This window comes from Alexandromys fortis, unplaced genomic scaffold (assembly GCF_014885135.2).
Source record: "Alexandromys fortis isolate MF-2015 unplaced genomic scaffold, M_Fortis_MF-2015_v1.1 scaffold_89, whole genome shotgun sequence".
In the NCBI taxonomy this organism is placed as follows: Eukaryota; Metazoa; Chordata; class Mammalia; order Rodentia; family Cricetidae; genus Alexandromys; species Alexandromys fortis.
In genome coordinates, this window is record NW_026067973.1 from 1,890,755 (window position 1) to 1,917,601 (window position 26,847).

At 42.8% G+C, this 26,847-nt stretch overlaps 1 protein-coding gene and 1 pseudogene across 5 annotated transcripts in view; both read left to right on the forward strand.

The window, feature by feature from the left end:
* The window catches only part of Sik3 (SIK family kinase 3), a 215,166-nt gene that overhangs the window by 144,128 nt on the left and 44,191 nt on the right, over positions 1-26,847 (forward strand). For all 5 annotated transcript variants that reach the window (XM_050156356.1, XM_050156354.1, XM_050156353.1 and 2 more), the window contains 2 exons: positions 22,086-22,210; positions 22,699-22,822. In XM_050156356.1, coding sequence (XP_050012313.1) covers positions 22,086-22,210; positions 22,699-22,822 — 249 coding nt within the window. The remainder of the gene's footprint in view (positions 1-22,085; positions 22,211-22,698; positions 22,823-26,847) is intronic.
* LOC126510051 (POU domain, class 5, transcription factor 1-like) lies at positions 1,213-2,615 on the forward strand (annotated as a pseudogene).

Below are 26,847 nucleotides of genomic sequence, written 5' to 3' on the forward strand. Positions count from 1 at the left end.
TTTTTGAGACAGGATTTCTCTGTGTAGCCCTGTCCTGGAACTCACTCTATAGACCAGGATGGCCTTGAACTCAGAGATCTCCTGCTTCTTCCTCCCTAGTGCTGGGATTAAAGGTGTGCACCACCACCACCCAGTCTAAAACTTTGTTAAGCATATATCAGCTGGATATAGTTGTTCATATCTGTAACTGTTACATTTGGATTCATAGACAGAAAGCTTGCGGTGAATTCAAGGCTAGCCTTAACCATGTAGTGAATTCCAGGCCAGCCAAGATTACAAAATGGGATCCTATCTCAAAAAATAAGTAAGATTGTGTTCATTGTAGAAGATGAGTAAGTTTTTCTGATTTTCTTTGTATTTTCCATTTTTGAATCAATTATTATGGTAATCCATGTTTCATAGTTGCCACTATAACTACTAAAGGTATCCTGAGTGTCCATGCTAGTCTAGTGCTGGCCCTAGTGAAGATTACGGTCCCTTGGTGTGAAGGTAGACTCATGGATAGCTAGCAGAAGGGTCAAGCATGGCTTTATACTTCCCAGGGTTTTTTTTTATTAATTTTTCTACATCTATTTTCAGAGAGAAGAAAAATTCACTATATGTTGTTTTCTTCCTTGTTTTAGAATTTAAAAATTCTTCTTATTGGCAGTAACAAACCAGTCTCCCATAGACTCTCTTCAGTGGTATTTGTTATGAGTGGCTCCTAGGTAGGCTGCCACACCTTCAGGCAGAGTTGCAAAATCTGGAGCTAAGGATATGTCGGGTTAGCTGGGGCCTTGCCCATTGTTTCCAAAGGCTCCTTGTTCGGGTTGCTCAGAACCATACAGAATGTGAAAAGTGACTCCTGCCCACAAGGATCTGAGGTCCACTAGGGCCCCAACATTCAGGCCGCTTACAGATATCAGAATTGTGCTGCACAGAGCCTTCCACGTGTATCACTGAATGCTTTCGTACATGTAAATACAGTGTATTTGACAAACTTTAGTACCCCGCCATCTTCCAGAGGTCTTAACTTCCAAAATTAATTTCTTAGGCCCCGCATTCATGCAGACTTCTGAATGGATTCTTAGCCTTGAACCTTATGTTTTTCATGTTTTAGATGACAGACAGACAGACAGACAGACAGACAGACAGAAGGGAGCATACCTTGCCTTTCAGCACTCAGCCCACATCCTTGGCTGATAGTGTTTAATTGCTTCAGCTTCAGGTAAAGTTCCCTGTGAAAGAGACGGACCATTAGGCACATTGTGACATGTTGCCCCATTAATGACATGCTGTAATCACCATATACTTTGACTCCAGCACACTGGGAATTACAGGATCTCTACACGCATTCTGTTTGCTGACCCATGCCGCCTCATTAGCACACACCTACTGTGGAGAAGAACCTCAATAATCAGACGCCTGGCTCAGGGTGCCCACCTTCCCCATGGCCAGATACCTGCCTTCAGACTTTGCCTTCTCATCCCTGCCAGGGGTGATAGGTCAGGAGGGCTCAGGCCAAGATGGGTGGATCCTCAAACATGGCTAAGCTTCTAAGGCCCTTCAAGAGGGCCTGGAATTGGGCCACAGGTTGGGCCAACCTTGGAGGTATTAGGGTTCTCCTCATGTTCCCCGCCATATGAGTTCTGTGGAGGAATAACAATACTGTAGACCCCAAGTTCGACTGGGCCTAATACCACAAGTTGGCTTAAAGACTGCAGTCCAAGGGCCATGCAGGAGCCAGAATGGGGAGCAACTCAAAGGAGGCCTCTTCTGGGTCCTGTCCTGTCCTGTCCAGCTCAGTACTGTGAAGTTGGAGGAGGTGGAATCAAGTCCCAAAAGCCCCAGGGCATGAAAGCTCTGCAGAAGGAACTAGAACAGTTTGCCGAGCCCCCGAAGCAGAAGAGGATCACCTTGGTATACAACCAGGCTGACATGGGGCTCACCCTGGACGTTCTCTTTGGAAAGGTGTTCTTCTTTGGAAAGGTGACCATCTCCTGCTTTGAGGTCCTATAGCTCAGCTTCAAGAACCTGTATAAGCTGCGGCCCCTGCTGGAGAAGTGGTTGGAGAAAGCTGAGAACCTTCAGGCGATGTGCAAAAAAGAGACCCTGATACAGCCCCACAAGTAAAAGCAGAGAAGCATGGAGAATTGCATGAGGGAACCTGGGGAACATGTTTCTGCAGTGCCCGAATCCCATCCTGAGGCAGATGAGCATTATCGCCAAGCATCTCGAGCTGCAGAAGGGTGTGATCCCACTGTGGTTCTCTAACCAGCACCATAAGGGCAGGTGATCAAACAATGACTGCTCCAACGAGAGGAGTAGGAGGCTGCAGGGTCTCCTTTCCCAGGAGCTCTGCATCCTTTCCTCTGCCACCAGAGGCCCATTTTGGTGTCCTAGGCTACAGGAGCCCTTGCTTCTTAGTTCCTTTTACTGAGGATGAAGCCTTTCCCTCAGTTTCTGTCATTGCTTTGGTTTCTCCCATGGCATCAGACTGAGGCACCAACCCTGCACAGAGATGGGGTGAACAGAGGGAAGGGGAAGGAGGTCGACTGAGAGAACGTGAAGGCTGTGCTACCATGGCCTTGAGATGAGTTCTTCATTTACTGAGGAGAGATTGAGAGCAAGGGGGTGAAGGGGACACAGGAAGTATATGGAGGTGTGATGGAAGGTGAGGTTCAGTGATGCCGTTCATCATGAGTCCATCATTCATCATCTTGTTTTTAACATAAAGAAGCTTAGGACACAGTAAAGAAAAGAAAAATAAGATCCCCAGTACCATTATTGATTCAAATTTCAATACCCTACTCAAGATGTAACATTTGAGGTAAGACTTGAAGGATGGTAGAATCAACAGGGTAGAGGAAAACCTTCCAGACGCTCAGTTAGCAAATATGGATGAAGTACCCGTTGTGTAGGCACTGAGATCCTGGGGATGCAGCTTCAGATGAAACTGTCCCTTTCACTGTCATCCTGATGAGGAGGGACACACAGCTTTTAGTAAGGGCTGTAAAAGATGCAGTCCCAGTAATGTGACTGAATTATTTGCGGGAGAGAGACTGCTTTTGTCAGGACAGGCAAGGCCTTCCAAGCTGAAGGAAGACAGTGCAAAAGGTAAAAGAGAAGTGTAATGGAAAAGGCCAGCATGGCTAGAGGTGAAAAGAGCCAACATGGAGGGAGTTACAGTGACCGAAGTGGCAAGGGCCAGGGGCACATGGCCAGAGGTGGGGTTTTATTTTGGTTCCCCTGGGAAGCGAGGTATAGGTGTGGTAGAATGTGCATGGTGCATTTGCAAACAAGCCATGGGATGGGTCACGTGATCCTTGATCCTGGCACTCCTACAGTGAGATGGAAGGTAGAAACAGGATGACCACTGGGAAGCTAGCGGGTCAGCTAGCCTGCTAGGAGTTCACAGCAGAATCAAGAGAGAATCTGCCTCAAAACCAAGGCAGAAAGAAAGAACCAACTCCCAACGGTTCTGACCTCCACACATGTGTCATGGCACAGGTGGATGCACTGGGCATGTGCAGTACATTTGTTAAAAGACATGGGAACCATGTATAAGAAATAGATTTTCTTCCACTGGCGTTTGAAAGTGCTTGACTATTAAGACTTAATAAGATAACTTCAGAATGGATAGAGAGAGAGGGTTGGGGAGCAAAGACAGGAAGGTAATAGGGCCATTTAAAAATGCTGCAGAGTGGTAGGGTCCTGCATGAGGATGGTGGCAGCAGACATAGGAAAGTAGAAGGATGACGAACACGGGGAAGCAAGGAGAATTTCTAGGGCGGCAGCAGTTGACTGGCTGAGCCATCAAGAAAGAACTTCCCATCAAATGTTTGTTTCGGATAGAAATTATGTTTAGCCATCAACAGTAAACATAAATTTCTTTGCAACATTCTTGTTTAATGGTTGATACATTGCTACTTTAAAGTAATTTAAGTCTTGTTTCTAAAGATTAAGTAGTGAGATTTCATGTTTTTAAAAATATATATATCTAAGAAAAACATTAAACAGAGCTGGCTTACTCCCTAAAGAAAAGCGCTTTCAAATTTCAGACGTAATCAGAATGTTTTGAAAATTGTGGAAACTTATTTTCTTTATCCTAAGGAAGTTGGAAACTTTTCCCTTTAAATGTCGACTCCAAGAGTGGGCTCCACAAGACAGTTTCCACTCCCGTGTTATTGTTTTAGTTGGCAGTCAGGAGACGGCAAGGACCTCCAGGGTAGCTACAGAAAAGCCAACCCTTTGCAAGGATTCCAGAGTGCATAGGTTTAAGGGACAGTGGAAAGTTGGGGCCTCGGGGCAGTGAGAGTGGCATCTTTTTAAAAAGTAGGAAATCAAAACAGTTTTTGAGTCCCTTGACCTTCTGCAGTCCATCAGAAAATCTGAGACACCTTCGAGAAAGACGAGGTGGGAGAGACTGTTGGACTGTGCTGGGATCCCAGGGGAATTTCCTGCAGTCTTCATCAGTCAATCCATTCTTGACTCCCTGACCCAGAACTATTTATTGGACTAGCCCTCACACCTTCAAGGCTGATGGGCTGTAAGTGGGGAACCAGAGAAGACAATTGTGGACTCTTAAATTCAGGTAATAATTGAACCTAACTTTTGCTGTGTCCCTGGGATGGCATGTGACACTCGTGTAGTGGGTGCTGATAACCCTGATTCCTGTTAAGTGGTTGGAAAGTTGGGGACCAGAGAGATGACTCACGGACTAAGAACTCTTGCCATGCATCCATGAAGACTAGAGTAGGAATCCCAGCACCATGGGACAGACCCGGCTAACCCCGGTAACTCCAACTCTGAGGAGTCACTCTTGGCTCCCCACAAGTATGCAGATGCATGAATATTCCTACATATATGCACACAACAGAGGTAAACTAATTTTACAGAATAATACAAATAATAGTAGAATAATCTGAAAAAGTATCTTTTCTGGTAACCAGAGAGATGGTCTAGAGGTTAAGGGTGTGAACTGCTCTTGCAGATGGCCCAAGTTTGGTTGCCAGCACTCAATCTGGGTGGTTTACTGCTGTCTACAGCTCTAGCCCCAGGGAATCAGCAACCCTCTTCTGGCCTCTGAGGGCACTACACTCACCATGCACATGTCCCCACAGAAGTACATACATGTACATAAATAAATTTTAAATTAAAATCATCTCTCCCGAATCTTGCTCCTAAGACTAAAATCCTATAAATTAAATATCAATATTCTTTTATTCAAAAGTTAATGTGTGTGTGTGTGTGTGTGTATTTTGTATGAAAAGATTCTAAAGTTAAAATGGAAACATTTTGGTCAGTTGTAGTTTTGTGTTGTAAGTGAGCAGTCAAGAATGACTTATAAGGGTTCACAGAAGCTACTTATAAGGGTTCACAGTGCAGAAGCTGCCTTGCCAGATCTTTCCTTGTGGTCTCCACACAGCAGAAGGAAAGAGCTCAGCCTGCTGGGGTGTGTAAGGAGTGATAGAATAGCTTGAAAAGACCTCTTTTACACAATCTTATTCCCATGCTTCAGGCTGTGTTCTACTCCATGTTGTATCTGTATTGGCTTTAATATTAAAATTATCAACAGCTTAATGTAGGAGAAAGTTCACGTTCCAACAAGATGCATTCTGGTTAGCTTGTAGGTTTTGTGCTCCTGAGGATGTGTAGACATACACATTGGAGAAGGAGGGGATAATTCCTTCCCCAGCTGCAGATTCATCTTATACAAACCTCTGGTTCACCTGATCCTTTCTTGAGCCTTTGGGGTTTCTGTGCTGGTATCTATTAACGAATGACTCTTATTTGGGAGATAGTTGGAAAATGAGGGAAAGAGGGGTCCAGAGTAGAAAAAGAGAAGGATGCAGAAGGCCGCAAAAACATGGAAACTTTTGCTTTGAGACCTTGGACAAAAACAAGAAGCTGTGGATGGAAGTCTGGGCATGATCTTTGCCTCCTCTGCACTGGCTGAGGGGCCTGAGCTGAGGGTAGGATAGGATACTCATGAGCTTGTGTGTGTGTGTGTCCCTATCCCTGAAGAACAGCTCCAGCTTTCAGATTGCTTTGTCTCTGGGACCACAATGGACACTGTAAGTCAGTAAGGATGTGAGCACTTCCCAGCCAACATAATTTGCTCCCCATCAGATGCAAACCCATGTGAATAGGTCAAATAAAAACTGTTGCTTCATAGTCTAGATAATACAAATACCTAAAACGAAGAAAATTTCAGGCTTACTAATGTTGCAGAAGCTGAAAGTTTTGAAATTTTCAAGCAATAAAAGGATAAATGAAAGAAAATCGGAGACACTTAGCTGTAACTTCTAATTCAGGCTGCTTTGCAAAAGCGTTGATAATTTGTTCAGTGTGTTGCTGATTTTATTAGAGGATATAAATACTACAGGATCTTTCCTAGGTCTATCCAAGACCATATTTTGCTAATTCTTTCACAGAATCGCACTCCACAGCTACAATTGATATTGGGAAAGGGTTAACATGCCCTTCACTCTACATCAAAGATATCTGTAGTGTATTGCATGAAAATTGCAAGACACTTAAAAATAAAGGGATGGTGGATGTTTTGGGATGTGTGTACTTGCACTGACATTCATGCTTGCATGCGCACACATATACAAATAATAAAATAATTTAAGAATAAGAAGATGTTAGCGGGCATGGTGGCATACACCTTTAATCGCAGCTTGGGATGCAGAGGCAGGGGGCAGCTAGAGCTATGTAGAGAGAACTGACTCAGAGTAACAGCAGAAACAACAATAACAAAAAATAAGAGAATGTAAAAGTAAAAAGGTGTATAAGATTGCTTTCTCAGAAAGTCCCTATTAGACCAGAATCTGCTTCTCATTATTATGAGTTTAGAAATATGCTTTTTTTCAGTTCTCTTAAAGATCATAAGAGAGCAAATATAATATTTCTGTCTGTTTACTCAATGTGGAACAGAAAAGACCAGTTTGTTAATGGTAGACCTGGGTATTTTGTTTTTGCTTTAAAAGTACCCTGAGCTATGTGGTCCTTGGCTCTTTGCTCAGGCTGCACACAGCCCACCATTAATTTGACACCTCCAACAGCGTACAGGAGCCTTTCTGAGCCAGGGTTTTCACAGTCTTCAGGTCTCAGTGCTCCTAGAGATTCATATCTCAGAAAGTGATAGTAAAAGGTGGGGGCTATAGCTCAGTGGTAGAGCGACTGTCTAGCATGTGCAGGGTGCTGGGTTTGACATTTGGTACACAAAGACCCTATAGGAGAGGAAAAGGAGAGAAAGGAAGAGGGGGGTCAGGCACACGCTTATAATCCCAGCTTGGGAAATGGAAACTGGCGAGGACATCATTTGCTACATAACCAAGACCAGCCTGGGATAAATGAGAATCTGTCTCAACCCCACATCCATCCCAGACCTCCCCCCAAAATGATAGTGATTTCTTTCGCCTTTTCTATTTTTTAGGAGTTAATAAATGGAGTAGTTCTTTAGGTCCCACCCTCCTTGAATTCAGTTATTGGAGTACCTCTGAGTGTAATTTAACTGTGTCTGCTATTGGGCAGGGGGCTATGATCAGGCTTATCACTCAGCCAACCCATTGCTCAGTTTAGGCAGTTGATTGCCATAACAATTTTCATCAGGAGTTAGATATTCCTTGTATTTTGTTAAATTTATATGTTCTGGACCCTTGGACTATATAAGGAATGAGTAACACTAATGTTGAAATTCAAATTATTGAGACTGAAAGATTAATTATACAATGCTTCAAGTTATATTTTGTAAAATTTATGAATCACCTTGTTTATCACAGTTATTATATAACACATCAAGACATGCTTCTAAGGTTCAGAAGCCAATTTTTTTTAAAGATTTATTTATTTTGTATGCAGCAATCTGTCTACATGTATGCTGCAGGCCAGAAGAGGGCACCAGATCACATTACAGATGGTTGTGAGCCACGATGTGGTTGCTGGGACTTGAACTTTGGACTTCTGAAAGAGCAGCCAGTGCTCTTAACCACTGAGCCATCTCTCCAGCTCTCAGAAGCCGAATTTTTAAAAACTTAGTATAGACAGACGAACATACATACATGACACAGATGTGCTACATTCAAATTTTATATATTCATATCCATGTATCTATAAATGTACATACTGTGGTGCTGCATCCATGGTGTATAGTAAATGATTACAATAATGGCCCTACGCTGGATAATCCATTTTATCATTTGAAAAAACAAAACATGAAAATAATTCAAATAAACTGATTTGGTGGTTTAGGTTCAAATACATCCACTCTACATCCCAGGTCATTAAAAGATTTACGTATTTTAACTAAAACTTCGGTGCATATGTAACTTCTAAAATAAGCAGTATATATCAAATAGAAATGAATATTTTCCCTAAGTGTGTTAGTGTGGGCGCTGCTAATGGTGACTTTACTCTGTCTTGAACTTGATGAAGAAGGACTTTTCAACCACTTATTTTGCTTTTTTGAGACAGAGGCTAGCCTCAAACTCAAGATCCTGTTACCTCAGTCTGTGGAACTAAACATGTCTCCCACCATACCAAGATCCTTTAAATCATCTATTTTGTTTTATTTATTTATTTATTTATTTGTTTGTTTGTTTGTTTGTTTATTATGTATACAATATTCTGTCTGTGTATATGTCTGCAGGCCAGAAGAGGGCACCAGACCTCATTACAGATGGTTATGAGCCACCATGTGGTTGCCAGGAATTGAACTCAGGATCTTTGGAAGAGCAGGCAATGCTCTTAACCACTGAGCCATCTCTCCAGCCCAACTATTTTGTTTCTTGAGGAAGAGGTAGAAGAATTGAGACACATTTCTATGTACTAAAGGCAGGCCTAAACTATTTTATCATAAACAATAGAATTTTTTAAAAAATTTCTTTCTTGGGAGATTTTAAGACAATACTTTGTGAGGTTTTGGGGTTTTTTTTTTTACACTTTTTCTTATTGATTTTATTGAGTTCTACATTTTTCTATGCTCCCCTCCCTACCTCTCTCTTCCCCTTCAAAGCCCTCCCATGGTCCCCATGCTCCCAGTTTACTCAAGAGATCTTGTCTTTTTCTATTTCCCATGTAGAATACGTTGTTTTAAAAGGAGTTTGTACCTGGGTGTGGTAGCCCACTGGTGAAATTGAAGCACTTGGCCTGCAGAGGCAGCAAGATTGACTGAAGGTCAAGGCCAGCCTGGTGTAAGTTCTGGTGTTGTGGTGTGAGACTGGAGCTCATAGGATGGAGGGGAGGACTGACTCCCACACGTTGTCCTCTGGCTCGCACACGCATAACAAGACATGCATTGTCCACACTCCCATCCAACGAACTAGATAGATGTTTTTAAGTGTTGGAAAAAGAAAAGAACAAAAAGGAATATGAGTCAAAAGAGTTAAAGAATACTGGTTTCTTATACAATTCAATGTAAAGGAATTTCCCTTATATTCTAATCCAATGAGAATCTTATTTTTCTTGGTCACATTAGAAATTCTCTTGTTTTTTTTCTTTCTTTCTTTTTTGGGAGAAGGGATGGGTCTTGTTGTTTGTTGGGTTTTTTGAGACAGGGTTTTTCTGTATAGTCCTGGATGTCCTGGAACTTACTCTGTAGAGCAGGCTGGCCTTGAGCTCAGAGATCTGCCTGTCTCTGCCTCATTAGTGCTGGGATCAAAGGTGCCTGCTACCACTGCCTGCCTGGCTCTCCTCCCCATCCCCCTTTGTTTTGAAACAGGTCTCACTCAGTAGTGTAGACTGGTCTGTAGCAATCCTAGCTCTGCCTCCCATGTGGTAGAATTGTAATCATGCGCCAGTAGGATTCTCTGAACTGTTGACAAAACCTCTAAGGATGTCACACTTGTCTCTCTCATACCGATTGCCCTCTGAAGGCTGCTCAGATGATGGGCATAATTCTCTAGTTGTTTGTCTCACCCACAGTCTGATTTAGAGACATTAAGGACCATGTCTGTCCTATCCATATTGTTCTGAGAACACATTAGTGGAGCATCAGACATTGGAAGTATTTTCCTAGACATTGGAAGTACTTTCCTATTACCACATATGTCTCTCAGGGTTACAACTTTGATGACTCTAGGAATGTGAATTATGTTTATCTTTTAGCTTTGGCCTAAGAAAAGCATTTTTTTTTAAACTCACAGGCCATACCTTAGAGCTAGAGAAATGCCCTCCCACCTTCCTTTCTCCAAATGTAGGCTCTTTCTTATCAAGCTATGTCCTAATTTTTAATTTAATTTATTGGCATGTGTGTTCATGATGTGTGTGTATGTTTTGAGACAGGATCTCACTAAATAGCCAAGGCTGGCCTCCAGCTCACAGAGCCACTTCCCTCTGCTTCCTGGGTGCTGAAACTAAAGGCATATGCTATCATTTTGAAATGATTTTTCATTTGAAAAATACTATATTTAAATACTATGTTTCACCTGGTATCGTTAATTTCTCTTTAAACTTTAAAGAGGTCTTTATACATTGTGCCCTGTGAAAGGTGCAGGAAAATTTTGAGTTGTACGCTAACCTGCAAGTCTGAGGAGCTCGCTGAGCCATGGACCTTTATGGCTCTAATTTGTTATGATTTAGCATTGTGACCACGGTTTCTAACAGTTCCAGTGGGTGCTGTCTTCTCTTATCTCCAGTATCTAATTACAGCCCCTTTAATCTACTCAACACTGAGTTTAACATGGAGACTTGACATTGGCAAGGCTTTTCAGTTTTGCTTTGTTATGAGGAGAGCTGGTAGTGTTATCTGTGTTAGAGTAGAGGAAATTGGCTTATTCCTCCCAAAATAATGAATTTGGTGGTTCCACCTGCTAGCGTGTCTTGGGAAACCCCAGTAAATTCTTCACTGTAAATGTCAATGTAATATCGGCCCAAATCCCCCAGAATAGGATAATGTCTGAGTTTTAAATTTTCCCCTGAAGGGATTTTCCCTGAATGTGTTTTTCGGGTTGCTAGTCTCTAGTTGCCATTACTTCTTTATTAGCTTCTATTCAGGAAGTTCAGCCAGGGGTTGGAGCAATTGCTAAATACCAAGGACTTCCCAAAAGTTGTCTTCATGGTGAACTCATACTATGATTCCTGGGAGATATCAGACTCTCCCTTCATCAACTGTGATCCTGAGAGCCACACAGCCTACTGCTGCTTTATTCCTCAAAAAAAAAAAAAAAAGCAAACAATAATAACAACAATAAAAATAATCACAAAGCCTTGAGTTACATGGCTTATAGAATTAGTTCCCTTTCTGTGATGTGTTCCATTTTAACATCCTGTGATACACCCTAATTCTTATTTATATATTTCTTGTACTCGTTTTGGTCTTTGTTTTGTTCTTCTTCGTTGTTGTTGTTTTGTTTTGTTTTAGTTTTGAGTCATTTCCAGCAAGCACAGCCCCTTTCCCTGTAAGTTCATTGAGAAATCAAACAAGGGCCAGAATTAATTCTGCTTTGGGGTATTTGTCCCTAGTTGCAATTGTGGTCCTCAGAAGCTTTCAGATTTGACAGAATGAAGGATCTTGTCACAGTGCTTCCTAGTGAGGCTGGTCACTTAGAGATGTGCGTATATTCCCAGTTTGCTCTGTCTTCTGCTCCGTCTCCTAGCTGTTCACTTATATATTGTAGCGGGAAGGGAGGCCTAGGCCTCCAGAAGGCTTGGCTGACAATTACACCACACTGTACTGCTTTGCGCACGCTGAGAACATTGGAGCTGGCAGAAGGTTATGCCTCATCTGTTTACATTTGCTTTGGATTGTTCCTTGGTCAACCAGAAAAGAAGTCAAGGTTATTGCTCTGAAGTGGTGGACCAAACAAGAAAATTTGCTCTTGGAATTGTCCTGATTTTTAAATTAGTGCCGCCAGCTCTCTGCTCTTTTCTTTACCACATTTCACATACCCAGCTGATGATGCGTGTATTTTTAGGATACAGCATCGCTACTTTATGTAGCTGCAGGCTCCTCGTCTTGCCTAGAACAAAGAGTTCTCAAGGCTCTAAATCAATAGCAACCCCTGGTATTTAAACCATCGTAGATGATGAGCATAGGGTTCAAATTAGTCTTCTGCTTTGCATTATGAGAAAAGGACTACATTACCATTTCAGCCTGCAGACAACTGCTAACCAACTGGGTGTTGGGGGTTGGAAAAGAGACTTAGCAAATCATGTTGAGTTACTCACGGGTGGAGAAATAAATGGCCATAGGCCACATAAGAAGACTGCTCCACCCATATGGCTTCTGCTATGTGGGGTGAGTATCTAACTTAAGCAATTCATGTGTGCATGTTCATGTGTGGGCACGTGTAAGTCAGAAGATATCATTGATCATTGTTTAAGTGCTGTCCCACTGGCCACCTTTGGACACAGGGTCTCTTACTGGTAAGTAGGCCTCCCTGATTAAGCAGGGCTGCCTGACCAGCAGCTTCTGAATCCACCTGTCTCCCTGTCCCCAGTACTGGAGTTAGAAATCTTTGTCACCACGCTCAGCTATGAGGACTCTAACTCAGGTCCTCATGCTTGCATGGCAGTCAGTTGACTGACTGAGGGACCTCACCAGCCCTTAATGTTTTTTTTTCCCCCTTTGGTTTCTTTAGTAAATTTTTATGTCATTTATCACCTTGGGTTGACTCTGCAGGCCACACATCTTTTCCCATTGCTGGTAGGTAAACAATAAAGATTGTCATCTCTCTTTTTTTATTTTTATTGAGCTATACATTTCCCCCACTCCCCTTCCTTCCTCCCCTCTCTCCTCCTACTCTCCCCTGCCCCCAAGAATGTCATCTTTTTAAGTTGACACTAGCTAGTATCAGTTCTCTGCAAAGGACTGCTGGGTGTTTCCGTTTATTGTTCAAAATGATGTTTTAAGTTGGGCATAGGGCACACACATCTCAGCCTTTGGGAGACTAAGGCAGGCGGATTGAAAATTGGCCAACCTGGTCTCAACATTCCACCCAAAAGGTATTATTTAACATCACACCAAAAGGTTTTGTGTGTATGTATGTATGCATACATGCATGTATATCTGTGTGTGTGAACATAATTAACTATAAATTGATGTACACATACCTTTGGAAATTTAAGTCAAAGATTTCTGAACATTGTAGATGTTCTTCATTCAGAAATTATTTCTTCCTATGGCATGGTTTTGATATATAATCCAAATATATACAAATACTGCTTCTCCCTTTATGTTATATCAAGTATCTTCTCCAGGATGCTCCATCAAATTACTGTTTAATAGTGTATGGAAATCAATGTACAGTCAAGCAAATGTAGCATGATTTACTTGGTCTACCCTGAATTATTGTGTGAATATGGTCTCCTTCATGGCTTTCGACTTCTTCATAAGGACACTCTAAAGCTGCAAGTGTGTTTACTTGACCTGAGTCTTTTCTCTGCTTTAATCTGTGTGTGGCGTGTTATGTGATTTCACCGTAGTTGTCATCTTCTGTGTTCTTACACTTCACCAGTGTTTGGCCTGTGGTGTTCTCCATCCTGGCCATGACAACACAGCCAGTCTAAGGTCACTGTCCAGGGAACCCAGCCACAAGAGTGACACATCCTGGCACTCCAGGTTTTCAGGTAGGGACAAAGGGACCTGTCCCAGTACATAGAGCCTGTGCTTTTGCAGAGGTGGGACAGGCTGTGCTTTGTACTGACTCTACCTCTGGGATTTGTACAACTTAAAGAATATAGTCGGAAAAAAAAATGTCTCGCCAGGAAGTGGTGGTACCTGCCTTTAATCCGAGCACTTGGGAGGCAGAGGCAGGCAAATCTCTTAGTTTGAGGACAGCCTGGGCTACAGAGCAAGTTAGGATAACCAGAGCTACACAAAAAAACCTTGTCTTGAAAAACCAAACAAAAAAAAAAAAAAAAAAACACAACCAAGAAAAAGTTAGCAAAGATTAGCTGAAAGTTTTGCCAAAATTTCATCCACTTTTAGTTGTCTAATTATTATTCTATCCAGACTTTTCTTTTTTTCTTCTGGGTATCTGTTTGACTTGATACCTTAAGTTAGACAAACTGAAAGAAAGAGGGAATATGCAAAAATAAATAAACAAGTAAATAAAAATAGTGTTCTTTGTTAGCATTTATTTTGAGACAGGGTTTGCTGTGTAGCCCAGTTGACCTCAGGTTTTTGGTTGCAGGGATTGTATATGTGTACCAACATGTCCTGCTAGTTTGTTTGTTTTTAGTTATATATGAGTAGAATAGTGGAGTCATATTGGTTGTCCTGTGTGTGTTATTTCATGTTTATATTGCTTCATTTGTTCAATTTTTGTATAGCGTTCTATGATACGACTGTGTCACAGGTTGTTTTCTGTTGATTGTGACTCAGATGGCTTTGGTTCAGAGCTCTAGCAGCCGTAGTGGCCATCCCTAAGTATTCTGGTATGCTCTCAGACCTCAGTGTGCTTTGCTGAACATACAAGAACACAGACTCAGGTGTGGAAGCGTGGGCTCGTGGTGTGCCTGTTTCACTTTCTACTGGAGCATGCCAAATGCAGATGGTCTCTTGTCTCTAGTGCTGAGTGTTACTGTAATTGTTATTCTTTGTTGGCCTGGCAAGTGGGTAATGGCTATCCTTGCAGGTGTTGTTGTTGGGTGTTTTTGTAACAGGGTCTCTCACTGTGTAGCCCGAGTGCTGGGTTAAAAGTGTGTCCCACTGTGCCCAGCTCCTGTGGTTTTTAATTAGCATGTATTAATCATATGGCTTTTTTGGTTTTTGTCTGTATGGAGTTTCTTTAGTTCTTTGAGACAGGATCTCACTATGTAGACCAGGCTGGCCTTAAACTTGTAGAGATCTTCCTGTCTCTGAGCACTGGGATTAAAGACCACCATGAAGAGTTTGTGTTAATTGTATGAAGGAAAGAGTTTCATTTTTTTTTGAGAGAGTTTGATTTTTTTTCTATTAATTTGAACTTTTGTACCCATTGCCCTTTTTTCTTCCATGTTGGTTGATTTTTCAAGTCTTTTGCCCATCTCGTTGGTGAGATGTCTACCTCGCTTGAGTCCCAGGAGATTTGAAATCTCTTTTGTGCTTGTATGTATACAAGTTTCTTTGTTGTATAATATGGATATCGTCCTCACCCTGGGGTTCCTCATTAACATGACTTTCAGTGAATGGATTTTAATATCATTTTTAAGAGTATTTATTTACCTCATTTTATATGTGTTTGGGTGTAAATATGTGTACAGGTACATTCAGTGCCCATAAAAGCCAGAAGAGGGCATTGTATCCTCTAGAGCTGGAGTTTGGATAGTTATGAGAGGCCACGTCACTGAAAACCTAACCCGGCACTTGGAAGAATAGTGCTCTCAATTGCTGACCCATTTCTCTAGCCCCTTTATAAAGTTTTTCTGTAATCCGTTTTACCATCCCCCCCCCCATGAGCAAGAAGTGCGATTCTGTTCCTTAGGAATTCCTCCTACTAGGTGTGATGATAATGCGTGTTCCTGGGGGAAGGGGAGACAGGAAGATTACAAGTGGAAGGCCAGCCTGAGCCACAGAGCAAGCAAGTCGTTGTTTAAAAACCGCAAAACACTGTCGTGTCAGTAGTTATCTGGAAATGCAAATGAAGCCACAGTAAGACACTTCTTCATGCCCGGGGCAGAATAATTGTAAATGTCATGGTAACAAACATTAGCAACATGGGGGAATTGGAATTCTGTGCATTGATGATTGGAATGTGAAATGAATAACAGTTTAGGCATTTTTTTCAAAAGGATAATTAACAATAGACTTCACATATCACCTAACAATGGAAATTCTTGGTGTGTGTATCTTCAAGACAAATGAAAGCACTTTAATAGCAAACCTCCTAGGAGCACCTAGGTGGAAAGTGGGAGCAGCCTAACCTTATGTTCTGGAAGACTGGACTAAGACCAAATAAACGAAATGTAGTATATCTTTGTCCTTGCTCAACAATGTCAACAAAAAAAAAAAAAAAAACTAATGAGATACTGATATATGATAAATATAGGTAGACTTAAAAATATTACAGGGGGCTGGAGAGATGGCTCAGTGGTTAAGAGCATTGCCTGCTCTTCCAAAGGTCCTGAGTTCAATTCCCAGCAACCACATGGTGGCTCACAACCATCTGTAATGGGGTCTGGTGCCCTCTTCTGGCCTGCAGATATACACACAGACAGAATATTGTGTACATAATAAATAAATAAATTAAAAAAAACAGGTCTGTTATATTAAAAAAAAAATTACAGTAGTGAGAGAAGCCAGTCATAAATTCTGTGATTCCGCCTATGTAAAATGCCCAGAACTGCCAGGTCCACAGTGATAGAAAGTAGTGAGTAAAGGCCTGCTGCCGGGGCGAAGGGGAGTGGCTACTGGTTGGTGCAGGGCTTCTTTCTGTGGTAAAATACTCTAAAATTGGCTTTGGTTACCCAATACACCTTAATTAGATGAAATTATGAAATATGTTCTTTATATTCCTTGTTAAGGCTGTTGGGGGAATAAGAACAGTTTGAGAGTTAGGCTGTGGTGAGAATGTATCAAGAACCAAAGGTTATAGTTCCTTATAACCAAAGTCCCTTTATCTTGTCTTACAGAACTTCTCAAGGCAGAGCAGGAAGGGAAGGGAAGCAGAGGCCCACAGAGCCCAGCATTTACAGCTGAGAACCTCTCACCTGGTGCTGCACTCGGGGGTGGGGAGGATTCTTCCTCAAGCCTCATGCAAGACTGGGGCAGTCCCTGACTGCTTACACTCACTCAGCAAGCTAGCTGAGTGCTCTGCCCCTGACTGTGTCCCCTCTGCCCCATTTGGTTTCCAGCCACTTTCCCCCCTTTCCCCCAGGTCAACTATCTTCAATTTTTTTTAAGTTTTGTGTGTATGCTATGTGGTATATATTTGGTTTCTGCATGCATATGTGTGCACCTGCACTTGGAGGTTACAGGACATCAGATGTCCTATGCTATCCCTCTGCATTTAATTCTCTAAAAGCAGGGTTTCTTGCTGAATATGCAGCTAGCAGCCAGCCCTAGCTCTTCCTCCTTAGCATGTGCATGTTGACTGCACTCAGCCTTTTAGTGAGCGCTTCAGATTGAAACTCACTGTACAAGAAGCACTCTTAACATGCTGAGTTATCTTGCGAGCCCCCTACTTCCTTTCTGGGCCATCCCTGTGATCATGCCCCTTGTGCTTTTGGTTTATCTCCAGGAATTATCACATTGCTGTGTATGACACTGGAAGTCTTCCATATATTCATGTTGAATGAATGAGTAAAGAGATGCAGGAATTTACTTAGAGTCTTGTAGTGGAAGTGTTAGGAGTATGAAACATTAGTAAATAAATAATGAGGAGCAGTAGAAACAAGAGCCATTCCACAGCTGGAATTCATGAAGCGCCTAATGAATAGAAATAATGACTTTGTAGGTTCAGAGAGGCAGAGCAAACATGATCTCTGAGGCTTTTTGCTGTTGTTAAATCTACTGTTTGGGTATTTCCGACCCAAGCCAGTGAGAATCCATTCTTGTTTTACTCTTTGCTTTATTTTTTTGTTATGAGAGTTTTCTCTTCTGTGTTGGTTGATATTTCACTTGTGTGTACTATAAACAGTAAAAGCTGCTCACACACTTTTCCCTACCCCTGCTTTGTACCGCACATCCCAGTGTCTCCTTGCTGCTTTGCTAAACTGCCAGCAGTACTCAAAAATAGCCTTCTGTTTGAAGTGTGTATGAAAGTGCCCACAAAGGTAAGCAGCTAAGAGAAACTAGAGCAGATACTTTCTCCAGCTCATTTTTTCAACTCCTCAAGTATTTATTAGTGGGAGCTGAGTTTTTAAAAGGAGTTTCAGTGTTCCCGTGTGTTAATAATTTGAGGTTTCTCTTGCACGGATAATTTAAATCTTTAAAAACAACTTGTATTAAAGTTAAATGCACATTGAACTAGTCAGATTTCTGGCTTACCAGCATGCATGGCAGTGACGAAAGAGGACTGAGGTGAAGCGCTACTGCCAGAGAAGGCAGTATACCATACTCTAAAAGAAACCTTGGTTTATAGTAACACATATGTCAGGAAGGAGTGTGGACCTGGACCTGCTAGCTTTGGTACTTAAACTGCAGTTAAGTCCTCTTTTACGGTATGATCAAAGATGCCGCATCGCAAGTCTCATTTGTGATGATGGCGAGTGTTGTGCTGCTGAGCACAGTCCTCTTTTTCTTTTTGCTCACCTCACTGAGCAACCCAGGCTGGCCTCAAACTTGAGGTCCTCCTGCCTTAGCCTTCAATTATTTGGGGTTACAGGCTTGTGCCAGCAGTCTGGTTTTGTTAAGATTTTTAGCATCTTATCCTTACTAGCTTATAAAGAAAGAGTCTGGACAATGTTCACTGTTTGCAGACTGTGATGTATAAAGTTGTGTTTCAGAAGTTGGATATTAGAAAGATTTGTGCTATTTCCTTCTAGTCCTAGCACTCAGAAGGCCAAGACAGGAGGACAGTGAATTGGAGGCCAGCCTGGGCTACATAATAGTGAGACTTTTTCTCCAAAAAGTGGATCAGTTGGGAGGACTTTAAATGTCGTTTCATTCATAAGAAGTATTTGCTGTTTGTTTTGGGACATAATCTGACTATGGAGTCCCAGATGGCCTGGAACTCACAATATAGACCAGGCTGACCTCAAATTCACCCATTTCTATCTGCCTCTGTCTCCAGAGGAATTAAAGGCATGAGCCACCATGCCAGGTCATAAGCAGTATTCTTACACACTCACTATGCTTAAAGATATGGTAAGTACTAGGAAGGAGTCAGGGAAAAAAATAACTTTTTAAAATGGTTTTTTAAAAAAATGAATACTTGTTGTTTCTCTCCCACCTCTCACCTCTTTAATCCCTTTCAGGAGCCCCCACTCCTCCAATTTATCACCTCTTTAATTGTTAATGGTGTGAGTGTACATGCATCGAGTGTGTAGTTCTGACTACTTGATATTGTAATCTATGGTGTAGTCTATGGGGCCTCATCCCTGTGGAAGGGAAGCCTGACTCTTTCTCTCTTGGCAGCTTTTTATTGCCTTTAGCTCTGTAGCTCTTCATCTAGAGGCAGGGCCTGTGAGAGTCCCTCTGTTCGAGCTAGAATGTCAACTGGTGTTGTCATCGTACCATCCTTGTTCAGGCCACTCTAATAAATAGTTCTTAAGGAACTTGAGAGAAACAGAATAGATTGCTCCAAGGGACGTAGAGTGTTTTAAAACCTGAATTACACGTACCCCCCCCAAAAAAACAAGAGGTAAAGACAAAGTCATGGAAGTACAGAGGTAGAATGTTTTAAAAGCTGGATCTCTCTCATATATATAAAACAAGAGTAAAGAGAAAGTCATGGGAGTACAGGAAAGTTAGGGATGTAAGAGATTTCGCAAAGAGATATTTATTTCTAATGATGTTTTGTTTTTCCAGCTGTGATGAGTTGAATCAGGCCCTGGGCCCCAAGCCCCTTGTGATGAGTTAGTTATCTGTAGTGCCTTGGGTGAGGTGGACAGGAGGTAGAGGTTGTGGTACGAAGCCTATTGAATCATCAGTGTGAGAAGGCACCAGCAACCATGTCAGGAGAGGGCTGTCAGTGATTTACTGAATTTACTTCTGTGAGCCTTTCTCGGGTTTCTGCTGTGCATTAAAAACACTGTGCGGAGACAAGAACAAATAAAACCATCCCTTTCTGTCAGTAATCAGCAGAGGGCTTGAACACAATAATATTACAAAGCACAGAATAAGCGGAGTAGTGAGTGGAATGTAGGGGAATAAACAAAAGGCTATGACAACCCAGAGGAAGCCATTGTCATGGTATTTTCTGCTGGAAATCAGTTACAGCTTCATACAGGAAGCGATATTTGACTGGGCCTTGGAAATGAATGCATTTTAAAGGTGGGAAAGATAGGAGCCAGTCTAGCACAGACAGGAAGTAGTAAAGAGAAATACGTGTAAACACAGGATGTGAGCCCTTGGTAATAGAGTCTAGTCAGAGGTAAGTTGGAGAGCTATGTAGGGTAGTAGGCTGGCTGTGATGGACCTTAGTGACAGTGCTGTAATAAAGACTGTTCTATAAGCAGAAGAGAGCCACCTTTTTATTTTCTTTTCTGTAGGAAATAGCTGATTTTGTGTGACAGTTACTGAGCTCAGAAGGAAGTTAACTGACATGGCTAGGGAACCATGGTGAGTCTTATCAGAGCTGAGAAGGGCGTGCGGAAGATGGTAGGCGGGAATGGGGTCTGGAAAGATGGCTAAGAATCCAGAACACTTGCTGCTCATGAGGACCAGAGCTCAAATCCCTGCATGTAAGTTAACTCACAAAAAGCCTAAAATTCCAGCTTCAAGGGATCTGTTTCCCTTTTGCTGGCCTTCATGAGCACCCACACAGACATGTGTGCATATACCCATATCCCACACACATAAATTAAAATAAAATCCTAGAGTTGGAAACAAAACGGGAGAGAGGGGTTCAAGATACACAAGGTAAAGGTTAAGAGTGCTATTCAACTCAAAGAGGGAAGAGGAGAGAGGAGCTAAAGATGATGCCAGTGTCTTTAGTAATAGATGGGTCCACAATTAGTGAGCCCCTGGGAGCATCACTGGAAGAGCAGATTTGATATTAGAAAACGGTCTCTTTCCAAGCAGGTACTGGGGAATCCAGAACAGGAACAAGTTGGTGGGCTCCAGCAAATCAGATGTGGCACCTGCCCAAAACCAGAATGGAAAAATAATGGTGAAAACAGGAAAAGAAGTTTAACTAATATAACCATATCAGGAAGACCAGTGTCCTTAGCCTTGTCCCGGTGCTCCTCCTGTGGACTACCAGGCTATGTAGAAAAGGGACAGAAGTGGGTGCCTCACAGGAAGCTGACTAGTTAACCAGTCTTGCTCAAACTGTGGTCTGTTGACCATTATCTCAGCAGTCATTGGTGCTTTGTAGCATAAATGTGCCTCTTGTATATGATATGTCTCCAGACAACCTGTCTTCCTCTAGAAGAGAAACTCAGACTGTAGGACAGATGCCAAATGGAGGTAGACGAGGCTTTCAGCTGCTCTTAGTGGCCCTCTGGACACCTGCAGGCCTGAGTGAACAACCAGTGCTTTCATCTGGGTGTGGCGCCTCGCACCTGTAATCCCAGTACCCCAGAGAGGGTGGCAGGAAGAGTCCACGAGTTCAAGGCCAGCCTGGTCTGTATGGACTGCTATAGGCAAGCAAAGGCTGTAAGCTGAGAGCCTGCTTCAAAAAGGGTGTGTGGGGGAGTCAGAGCTTTTTGTATCAGTGAGGCTGGGGAAGGAAAGGTACATTAGCTCAGGATCCCTCAAGACTACATTCTCAGCACAAAGGAGATATATTTACCCCAGATGAATGGAGAGCATGGAATAAGAGACAAAGACAGAAATTAGAGAGAGAAGGGGAAAGGGAACAAGGGAAATGGGGCCGCAGATATTTGTCCCGGAGTGACAAAGGACGACCTCTGGATAGAGAGGAGACAGACGTGGCCCTTAGGAAAATGGCAGTTTATAAAGGTACAAGAGGGAAACCCTGCGTTAAGATGATATATTTCATTTTAATTGGGCATACTAATTAAGTGAGCCCAAGGGGGCTTTCGATTGTTGGACTTCAAAACTTTGATAGCTGGACCTTGATAGTCAACCTCAGGAGGAAGAAGTGGCCAAATAAGGGAGCAGACCTTGGTGGCTAGCTTTAGGAATGCAAGCTAACATTTTCTTAGCAAGGCAGAGGGAATGGGAGAGAAGGGCAAGACCTGCAGAGCCATGATCACCATGCTTGAGCTAGCCAGAGTTCCTTCAGGGGGTGTAGTTCAGGGTAGAGTCATTACTCTACCCTTGACATCGGTGAGGTCCTGTGTTCTATGTCCAGTACAATTAGAAAAGTTTCCCAGCATGGGTCTCCCCTCCCTTCATCTCTGCTATTTGACCTCCGTTCCTTTCCCTGGCCCACACGTTAGAGGCAGGCGCTGCACCTGACTCATCCCCTAGTTCCATTGAGCTCAGGTAATGTGCTGCTTACTTCCTAGATTTGCTTTTCAGCTCGGTGACATGGCCTGTACTTCTCCGACCAGACGCTAGTGTTTGCTGGGTTGCTGACTCGAATGTTGTCCATTTGCCTTTCTAGACTTCGGCTTCAGCAACCTCTTTACGCCCGGGCAGCTGCTGAAGACATGGTGCGGCAGCCCGCCCTACGCTGCACCAGAGCTCTTTGAAGGGAAGGAGTATGACGGGCCCAAAGTGGACATCTGGGTAAGTGCTGCTCTGTCTTGCCACCCTGTTCTCCTTTCTAGATGACCAGCTGTCCTGCTAGAGGACACACAGTGCCCTGTGTGAGCAGAAAGCACCTTCACGTGTCCTTGCAACCCCCCCCCCAGTCTGTGCACACACAGCCTCTCCCCCAGTACTTGACTCACGTGAGCCATGGAAGTCAGCGGCTTGCTTTGCTTCTGCAGAAGAACCCTGTAAGGGCCTGAGCGAATGATGCCTGTGCCAAGAACAGGGATTATTCTTTCTGATAGTCTGGGTTCTGAGAAACGTTGGGGATCTCACCCAAAATTCAGGTCTGGAAGCAAAGAAGACTGTTAACTGCTCTGAAGACTATTGACCTTGATAATGGCCCATATTATGTTATAAAGAAAGAACGAAAAGTTGGTCCCATTATCTTCACATACACTCTAATGGCCTCTTTTGCTTCCTCTGATACAATTAACTGTCTGTACTCTCTGTTTGGGATGCAGAGTCTTGGAGTTGTCCTCTATGTGCTTGTGTGTGGTGCCCTGCCGTTTGATGGGAGCACACTGCAGAATCTGCGGGCCCGGGTGCTGAGTGGAAAGTTTCGCATCCCATTTTTTATGTCCACAGGTAAGGGAGTTGCCAGCACAAAGCTTATGACTGGGTTCATGGAAGAGTCAGGAATGTTAAGTAATGTCAGAAGTGTGGTAATAGTGGGTAAATGGCCATTTGACTGCTTTCTAAGCTATAGTTTGCCCTAGTTCCTGTGAGAGGCAAGGCTCCATAGAAGCAAAATCAGCAACTAGCTTTGATTCAGGGAGCCTTCCCTGTGCTTGAATCCGAGCTCTGCTTAGTACCAGTTGTCTGAGTGTTCATTTTCTCAGTCTGTAAGTTGACTTGAGAGTTTTGTGTGGCCCCTGACTATACGGATTAGATTAATTGATGTGTATCGTCAGTGATCCCATCACTTAGCAGAGGTGGGATCAACATTCATCTTTGAACTACCCTCCCCACACCATCTCACTGAAGTACAGGAGATCCTTTGTTGGGCGTGGATGCCCAGGACAAAGCAGACTTTGCTTCTTAGTCTTGGTGTGGTCTCATTTCCTAGTTCTATATGTAGTCTACCTTCAGATTCAAATTGCTTTTTAAAATCCGTTTAAGTAAGTGGGCAGAGGATAATTAGCTTTTGGAAAAGTTTAACACTGAAAACAGACTCCAGAAACCTACACTTTTATAGTTGCTTTATAACTCAGAACCTGTGTGGGTTTGGCTTTGGTTGGAGGTGGGGGTGTTTGTTTGGTTTGGGATTTTTCTTCTTCTTCTTCACCATTTCCGTGCATGTAAGAGGTCATGTTTGAGCCACTGTAGAAAGTGGTGCCCTTTGTCTAGCTACTTCCTCTGAAAGAAAGCTTGCATACCTTTAGAAGAAGTAGGTGGAATGTGGGCTAGCTTTAACTGAGTCATCTCAGAATTGGTGACTTGGGAGGTGGTGTACCGGGTAATGATAAATGCTCCCGGAAGATGAAGTAGAAATCTTCAGGAGGGTGGGTGGGTAATCATTCAAAAGATGCAGTTGGGAAGATGCAAGATCACAGCCTGAAGGCTTCAGGGAGGTAGCAACTTAGGGTATGCCCAAAAGAGGTCAGGATGAAGACAGAAGTCAGAGAGTCGAGGGAGCTTATTTTAGGTCCTCATCAGCAGATGTAAAGCCTTTTTTGCTTTTACTCTCAGGTGGAAGGGGAAGAATTAGAGGTCTGCCCTATGGGGATTTCTTCTATATTTTTATTATGAAAAATTTCAAACACATTGAAGAGATGATGTAGTAGCGTTTAAAGGCACTGCACTCTTGTTGGAAGGAGATTGTAGTGCTGTGCTGTGCAGTACATGCAGTGCTATGTGTTATGCTTTCCTGTGTGCTGTAATGAAGTGCTGTGTAGCATAATGCAATGCAGTGCTATGTAGTGTAATGCATTGCTGTGCAGTGCTGTGCAGTGTAATGCAGTGTAGTGCAGTGTAGAATTCAGTGCTGTGTAGTGTAATGCAGTATAGTGCAGTGCTGTGTAGTAGGATGCAGTGCTGTGCAGTGCAGTACAAGCTCAGTGAAGGCACTGGTAGCAAAGGAACCTGGGTGGTAAGAGACTTAGAAGAAGTACACATGCGTGCTGCGGATATCTGTTCCCTGACTGAGAAATAAAGGGGTTGGGGAAATACTGCTGCATACTGCATGGCAGGCATGTTGAATGCATTTTACAAATACTAACTTTCTTCAGTATTAAGAGCTATGTAAGGTTGTTACCCCCACTTTACAAATGATGTTAAGGCCAGGAGAGGGTAAGCAGTTGTCTCTAGATAACACAGCTAGTAAGTGACTGAACTAGTATTTAAAACCAGGCAGTCTGTCTCCAATCATGTTTGGTATTGGATTTTATGTAAATAAAAAAATAATTGCAGGTAACTCCAAGGTTTTTTTTTTTTCCTTTATTTTTACCTGAGCAGCAGAAAGAATGAGGATAACTATAGGGGGGAAATAGTTAAAATTTTGTAGAGATAGTTTTAGAAATGTCAAATTTGAGACACCAGCAGTTGATTTTAGAATGATTACTAACCGAGAATGTCTATTTGAGAACCATCAATGTATATGTCTAATGCTACCAGATGAGCTAGCTCTCTTCTTTGGACAGGGAAGAAATGCCAAGAATTTTTTAGATTAACGAAGTGAACAGGGGTCAGCAGAATGGTTAATGTGGAAAGCCAGAGTCTGCTTGTCTTGAAGACAAGTGAAGATGTTCCAGGAAGGAGGGAGTGGGATGCTATGGGATGCTGTGGGAGGCTGAGGCAGCCGCAGAGCACTGACTGTGTGAGAAGAGTGGAGATCACTGGGGAAGTTTTGGAGCAGCAGGAGCAGGCACTCAGATGGTGTGTCATAACAGGAGAAGAACAGAAGGAACAGACAAGGACCAAGCCTTGACTTTTTCTAGTTTGACTGTACAGTGATACAAGCAGACAAATGTGCAGTGGGAGGCTCTAGGCGTAGCTACAGTTCCTCATTGTCTTGGTGACTGCCCAATAGTATTTAGCATTTTACCATTCCCTACTAAAAAAAAAATAGAATAGTTTTATGTTCACAGTGGAATTGAGTTGAAGGGATAGGAGATGCCCATATGCCCTCTGTCCCACTTCCCTACAGCCTCCCTACTACCAGTATCCGCCCCACTCTGCCGCGCGCGTGCACAGACACACACACACACACACACAAAGATTGGTATGCTTGTTACCCTTGACATACAAAAAAAAAAATCCCTGTCACTCAGAGCCTATAGTTTATATTAGGGTTCCCTGTGGGAATTGTGAGTCCCTGGGTTGTGACAAGTACATAAAGACATTTATCCACCAAGATCATGTCATACAGAGCAGCCCCACCACCCAGATGGTCCTGTATGCTTCTCCTGTTTCTCCTTCTTCCTCTCTCTCCCAACTGGCAACATTGCCTCCATACCTTTTTACTTTTCCAGAATATGTTATGATTGGAAACACTGACTGGCTTTTTGCATTGACCTTTCCATTAGGAACATGTACAGGCAAATAAGGTCTGTTGTATCTATTGTATATCTCCCTTTAGTGCCGAATAATACTCGCTTGTTTGGCTATACCACAGTCTATCCTTTTGCCCACTGGTGCATGTCTTGACAGTTATAACTAAGGTTGCTGTGATGTCCTTGTGCAGTTTTTGTATGATACACATTTTCAGTTCACTTGAGTAAATACCACGGAGCATGACTATGAGGCCATATGGTAAGGGCCTGTTTAGATCTGTAATAGGCCATCAAACTGCCTTCCAGAGAGTTTTGGTGTGTTGGGAATGAGAGTTCTTACTGCTGCATGCCTCACCAGCTTTTGCCTGTTTAGTGTTGGACGTGTCTCCTCTCACAGATGTACGGTGGTGTTTCTTGTTTTAATTTGTGGCTCTGGGGTCTGTGAATATGAGCATCTTTTCATTTGCTTATTTGCTATCTTTACATCTTCTTTAAGGTGTCGCATCAAGTCTTCATTTTTTTTCTCTCCCCAGCGAAGTCTCACAGTGTTTCCCAGGCTGCCTTTGAAGAGCTTAAGCAATCCTTCTGCCTCAGTCTCCCAAGGATCTGGGATTGCTCATTTTTTTATGCTAGGGTTTTCACTATTCAGAGTACTTTTTTCTTGCCGCTTCTGAGACCGTGTTCTCTGTCCCCTGAGTGTGCTGTCTTGGTCGTTTCTGCCAGATTTCTCATTCTCAGTTCGTCCTTTGTATCTCCGCTTGTTCACATAATCTTCTGAGCCATCTTATTTCCTGCCATGGCTTCACTGATCACTGGTAAAAGCAGCCCCAATTAACTCTCTGGCTCCACGTTCTCTCCTGAGGTCTAGGGCTACATATTCAGCCATTTGTGGGCTGAGAATTGAACCCAGGGCCTTATGTTAGGCAGGTACTCTGCTTCTGGCCTTCAATCTTTTGTAGTCCAGTGTCTTCTCTTTTTACATCATTGAAACAGTTTCCAAAATGAGCTTCATTCCCTATTCTCAAATTTGCTGTTTGGTGTCCGCTGTCCTAGTGAATTCTGTCCCTTTCTGCAGCATGGCAGAAACAAGTCTTAATTGTCCTCTTACCACCATTATAG